This window comes from Podarcis muralis, chromosome 8, assembly GCF_964188315.1.
Source record: "Podarcis muralis chromosome 8, rPodMur119.hap1.1, whole genome shotgun sequence".
Taxonomy (NCBI): Eukaryota; Metazoa; Chordata; class Lepidosauria; order Squamata; family Lacertidae; genus Podarcis; species Podarcis muralis.
Window position 1 is genome coordinate 60,623,727 of NC_135662.1, and position 6,471 is coordinate 60,630,197.

A 6,471-nucleotide genomic window follows, 5' to 3' on the forward strand; every position below is an offset into this window, starting at 1 on the left:
AAGACAGTTTAGAAATTGAAATAGGGTGACCACATATTTGAATCTAACACTGGTTATCAATTTGTGTCTGGACTCAATTGAAGAAGCTCATGCTCTGGGACGCGACTATTTAAAGAAATACCTTTGCCCACATTCATACATGGGATTAAATATAACCTTCCAAGTCTTGCTCTTTTATCTCCCAGGGTACCAGAGACAGGACCTTTCTGCAGCAACACCTCAATTATGGAACTCTCCCCCTAGGGAAATCTGGCAATCCTCCTCCTCCTGTGCCTTGAAACATTCCTTAAAAGCATTATTATGAATAGTTTTAATTTTTGTATGCCAATTATTATTATTATACCAAGACCATTACTAAATTTTTAACTGTGATGTTTTAACATTTGTATATTCATAATTTTCAAGCTGCTTATGGGAAAGCTTCCTAAAAGGTGAGACAATTCTTTAAATAAATAAAGCGGAACACACACACTTACTCAAGCTAGTGGTTGTAGATTCCAAATCTGCTAAAAATCCCGGAATTTGCTGGAGCTGTTCCTGAAGGTCTAAGAGACTGCTTCTCTTCTTCTCCCAGTGAGCAGAAAGCATCACAACTTCACTATCCACCAGCTGCAATGTTTAAAGCCAAGGATAAAACTAACATTATTAAATTTATTTTAACTCTCCAAACCTCTGATAGGGCTCATAAGTCAGCTGCTAAAGCCTTAAATAGCTACACATTTCAATTCACAATATTTTCAGTGCAAAATACAGATAAAACAAATTTCAAATAAAACAAAAATATATTCAAGGTTATGCTAATGCACTATACTAAATATTTTTCCAAGTTTGCAAAAGTATTCCTCATACACCTGGCCATGGTCTCTCCAAAAGTGAATGGATGTTATTTACTTTGCAATGTGAATTCTGATTATGATAAACTCTCAATTTAGCATTAATTTTAACACTTTGTATTATGTATTCCAATATCCCATAGTCTAGTCAGTCAACTCTTTATTACTCCAGGGATGGGGAACTTTTTTCAGCCTGGGGTCACATTTGCTCGCAGGCAACCTTCACAGTGATAGGTGAGGCAGAGCCGCAAATGTGACTCTTATTCTACAGAATACTACATTCCATCCATGCAAGAGTTAAAAGTCTCTATACACACACATACCCCTTTGCCTTCCATTCCAGCAAGCAAGAGTCATTATCACAGTACAAAATACATTCCAGCCAGGCAAAAGCACTTAAGGATATGCAAAGAAGGGCCAGTGAGATACATGACTGAGGGGAAGGGGGTGTGAATGTCCGGGGGGGGGGGGGGGGGGGCTTCGAGAGCCACATTTGGCGCCTAGGCCTGAGGTGTCCATTAACATATTCATGTCTTTCCTTTTAACAAGGCAAACCTTTGCAGCTGTACAAGTTGAAATACAACTATTTTTTTGAAAAATATTGGAACAATAGATTTTAACTGAGAATACAATTGTAAATTCAGGTATCAAATCAAAGTTTATGCCAATTCAGCAATTATTTCTGCTACACATTTTAAAGTTTATAAAACCTTCTGCTGAAATTTCAGTTAGATATTTGGTATTCTGTAAGTATCCAAGGCAAGCCACAGCTTAGAAAGCCAGCAAATCATGAACATGGAACTCCTTGACGTTGTCATCAATACTGTAAGATAGGTTTAATTCTATAATATATTTTGACATTTGAAGCCTAATATACGTAACAGGAATATGCCAAAGAAAAGTATATTTATGTACAATTTATTTGTTTTACTTACTTATATAATGCACAACTAGTTTCTATTTGCAAGTAATCAGATTGATTTGAGTTTTGATTTGATGACATGTGGCTATATTCCTATTGCTCTTAAACCAGTTCAGGAAGCAAATGTATATGAATAATTTTAATTTTGAGTTTTGCAAAGGTTTTTAATTATTACATTAGAATCCTACCCTTCCTCCAAAGCTCCCTATTAGTATTAGTTACATGAATTTAGAAGCATGCTTAAGATTTACAGCTATGTAGCCCACATGCTCCCCAGAAATACAGACATATCAATTTGCAGGAACCTGTACAACCCCATTATTCTGTGAGTAGCATGCCACTTCAATTTCCCTGCCATGTACATTTGTGTGAACATAGCCAAGCACTTCAGCTGAACATCCATCAAAGTCAAGTGAAGATAGACCATTTAACTCAAGTGAAGGTGTGGAAGTGCTGGATGGTTGCCTGCAATTAATAATGTACTGGATGTGGGGGATGAATAAACTAAGGCTCCTCTAGGTAAGGCATGCATGTTGCAAGCACGTGGTTTGTCTGAGCCAGCAGAGAGGTAGAGGTAGCTGGGTGGGTGGGTGATTTTCAGCTGATATGGATGGAGCTGCATTCTACATAAAATATCAGGTTCCCAGTTAAGGAATGCTGATCAATGTTCAGGATTCTTTCAAACAGATGTTACATGGTGAATTCTCATTTATATGAGAGATGTGTACCTTCCTAAACGCAAAATACCTAAACAACTGCAAAGTAGTTTTTAAACAAAATGTTTGTATATTAGTTTCTGTTAATGTTTTACCTCTCCAGCTTTTGCACATTCTTTTGCTCCTCTGTGAAGAGTTGCCCAAGTATCTTCATATCTTCACAAAAGAAAACAGTGATATCATTGGACTTATACTTAAGGTTATGGCCACAAGCTCACCTAGCTGTCCTGAACTAAAGTGTTTATTTGCTGTAAGAAAATATATATATATATATATATATATATCTACCAAGAAAAACTGTTCATAATGTATTAAGTCAAACAATCTTGAACTCAAAGCACTCGAGATGTCAAGGCTTAGAAAGCAAGCATTTTTTCAGAATTTTGCAGAGATTAATTGCACAGTTCTATGCACATCTATTTGGTAGCAAGTATTACGGAGGATACTGCAGGATTGCAGCTTAAGATCACGATATGAAAACATGTTTATATTTAAAAACTCCGTTAGCACTGGAGCCTTATCCAGATTCACATCTCTTAAGTTCTTAGAGACCACAAGGTCTAAAACCTGGGCCAATAACACAACTTTTAAATGAAAGCCAAATTTCTAAAATAAGCAGTTACCCAACACAGCTAAACAAGGCTTAGAGGGGTTCGAGACTGCTGAACAATTGCCAGAAACAAACCACATATTCACAAATAAAACATAGAAGAATGAAAAATCCTTAATTTTCCTTAAAAACAAGGATATGGTTTCCCTATCTTCATCTTAGCCATGCTTAACCAGGCAGCACTACCAATAGTGTTTGTGCTCAAGCCCCACTAAACTCAATGGGACTTATGTTTTTAGAAATGCATACTAAGTTTTTTGTTCCACTTTAGCTCCATATAAGTAACCAAATGCTAACCATACTAAGGTATCAATAGGATCAATGAAAACACTCACTTTTAAAAAGAATTAATTTTTTGCTACTGAATATTGAAGTAAACAAGGGGAGCAAGGCAAAGTGCTACAGTATCTTTCCTTACTAACTACATCCATGCCTCTAGAAAAATAAACAAGAATTATAAATAACTGAAATTCAACAGAAGTTTAAATGACAGAATTTACTTGCTCAATAAGAGTAATCCAGCAGAAAACTCTGGTGAACACTGTATAGACCTGTAATAAAAAATAACAGAATGTGTTAGTTAAGTGTTGAAGTCCTACAGTACTTTTCTAATTAATATTTAGATCACAAAGCTACCTTTTTTACATTGCTGTTGCAAATATTAACAATTATACAACAACATACTGGAAATTTTTTAAAAAAGAAAACCTGCTAATATAAGCTTCTTAATGTTATTCAATAGAACAGACTACAGTATTTGTTATGCCATGTAAACATCATGCAATAAATTGAATTTTGCTTATGCAATTTTTATAAAGCATAATTTAAGAATATCCAACAGCACCTCTGCTTGCTTATTTTAGTCTCTCTTGATTTGTCGCTCAAGGTCTTCAGCCTAAAACACACACAAAGGAAAAGCGGTGAGACTCAAAATAAGGCAATTTATTAAGGTTTATTAAGTGTTTCCCCCCTCTTCTGCATTTCTCCTGCCACTTATAAACCTCACTGGATATATCAGTCCAGCTCCTCCACCTATTTTGATACCTCTCCAGCCCCCCATTTCTCTGGTATCATATAACTCCATGCCTCTTAGTCAGCTTAAACCATGTAGCAGGGAAGGACTGTAAATAATTAAAAGTAAATAAATAAAAATGCTTAACTGACAAATCACATCACAGATAACTCAGTTCTGCCCTACCTAACATAAAGCTTGCCCCCCCATCCTGGCTATGCCCATGAAAGAGGGCCTGTCACATTATAAGCTTGGTGGAAATACTCATGCTAGCCATTAGTGAATCAATCATTGTAATGTACCCAGGCACACTAATGACTCAGGCCTGGATATACTAGCAGGCATACTCCAACTTTCTCATTATACTTCAAAATCAACAAGAACATCGCTCGATTCCACATATGAACAAGGAGAGTGGTAGCTGGTGGTGCTCACTGGTTCTGGTAGGGCAGAGATCAGGAGACCAGAGGCATAGCGTAGGGGGAGTCCATGGGGGCCATGGCCCCAGGTGTAATTTTGTGAGGGGGTGCAAACAGGTGCCCCCACAGCAGTCTCCTTTTAGTGAGAAGCTGAGCCTGGCCATAGCTCCACTCCTGGGTCAGGTCTGACCCAGGGGAGGAAAGCATGAGAATGGGTGGCAATGCTGCCGCCTAGCTTCCTTGGCCACGGTGCACCTTGCACCGGGCCGCAGCAGCTCTGCCAATGGGTCACGTCTGACCCAGCAACAGAGAGCTACAACGGGCGCGTCCAGTCACAGCGGCTCTGCCGCCAGGTCATATCTGACCCAGCAGCAAAGAGCAGGAGAGTGGTGCCTGGTTGTGGCAGCTCTGCCGCTGGGATAGGCCTGACCCAGTGGTGGAGAGCAGGAGGAGAGTGGGCGGCAGCTTCCCCAGCCCTATCCTTCCTCGGACTGTGGCGCCCGGTAGGGCACCCTCTGCCCCCCACAGAGGTGCACTCCCGCACCTGCCCTGGGTAGCGCAGGCCACTGCAGGAGACCAACAGTAGGTGGAACCACAGCCAACGCCTGGCAGAGCCTATTAACAATATTGCCCCCCCCCCCAATGAGTTCCCCAAGGGCAACACTGAGACTGCAGAGGAAGAAGCTGACAGGCAGTGCCACCCCTTGGCCTGATTGGAAGTAAGAGGGAGACAGGTGGGAACGAGGACAGACTGAGATTGGTGGAGCAGTGCCCCATTCGCCCAAATGAACAGGGGCTCCCCTGGTAACATGGAAAACAGCCCTTATAAGAAGCGCACTTGGAAACTAGTACTGTATCTTCTATCAGCCTTTTTAAAAAGCAGGCCAATAAAATCACACGAACTGGGAAGGTGGAGGAGTACAAAGCATTGCCTGCAACGTTATGAGTCCCAGACCTTTATCATTAACTTTTTTATATATAGTATGCATTTTTTTAAAAACGGAAAGGGGTCCTATTGGCTGGGCTCTTGTTCCAAAACGAGCTTACCTTACAGATAATGTACTCTGATAGGAAAGCAATCAGTTGCAAGCTAGCAAAAGCTCCAATCCCTTTTTTAAAAAAAACACAACACCGCACGATCAGGTGATAAGCAGCCTGAGTGATTTTAAAACAACAACAACACCGAATTACCAAGTCCAAAGTTCATTTAGCAACATTGGGGGAAGGAAGGCGGGACATGGGAAGTGACTCTTGTTCAGGGCTAAAGTAGCCAAGAACTAATTGACAGCGCGTGGTTTTCGTGCAGCACCCCTGGTGCTATTTGCGGCAGCGTATTAGAAAGAAGAAAACCCGAGGCGGGACAAGCCACACGCCCCATCCTCACAACACGCACCTGGTGTCGGTAGTTAGCAGGCAATCCGCCCACAAACGCGAACGCACTTCTTCCACTGCCACACGACGCGCGTTTACTCCGAAGTAAAGCCCCAGTGAATTCCACCACGGGGCTCATTCCCAAAGTGCCTCAAAAGTCGCCTCCTTCCTAGGGGGCGTTTTAACCGCAACTTTCCGCGGCAAACCCTCAACGCCCCACGGCGCGTCCCTCGTCAGCGGAGCCCCGAAGGGCAGCCCCTTACTCCGCCAGCAACCCGCCCCGCACGCGGGCTCTCCCTTCCCTCAGCACCTCAGGGACTTTCAGGAACTTTATCGCGGCAGCGGAGGCGGCAGTTAACTCACCCCGAGGTCAAATCCTGCTGGACGCTCAGCAGCCGCTCGCGCAGGCTCTCGAACATCTTCTCCTCCTCCCTCCCCCTCTCGGCCCGCGCGACACAACAAGCGGGAAGGAGGACTCCTCGGAGCCCCCCCACTGCGGCACCCGGAGAAGCGCGGGACGCGGCGGGGAGGAGGGGGGAGAGGCGGGGCTTCTCGCGAAGGGGCCCAACGGCCACACAGCCCAACCGT

At 42.5% G+C, this 6,471-nt stretch overlaps 1 protein-coding gene across 3 annotated transcripts in view; it reads right to left on the bottom strand.

The window, feature by feature from the left end:
• DTNBP1 (dystrobrevin binding protein 1) overlaps positions 1–6,450 on the bottom strand; it is a 41,371-nt gene extending 34,921 nt beyond the window's left edge. Inside the window, exons 1-5 of one of the 3 annotated variants that reach the window (XM_028737641.2) lie at positions 6,247–6,450; positions 3,926–3,976; positions 3,582–3,632; positions 2,567–2,627; positions 477–609 (exon numbers count right to left, since the gene is read on the bottom strand). In XM_028737641.2, the coding sequence (XP_028593474.2) occupies positions 477–609; positions 2,567–2,627; positions 3,582–3,632; positions 3,926–3,976; positions 6,247–6,302 (352 nt within the window). In that variant the 5' untranslated portion in view covers positions 6,303–6,450. Of the gene's footprint in view, positions 1–476; positions 610–2,566; positions 2,628–3,581; positions 3,633–3,925; positions 3,977–5,905; positions 6,085–6,246 lie in introns of those variants that run through there. The other 2 variants (XM_028737642.2, XM_028737646.2) reach the window with 2 other exon arrangements.
• Between the last annotated feature and the right edge of the window lie 21 nt (positions 6,451–6,471).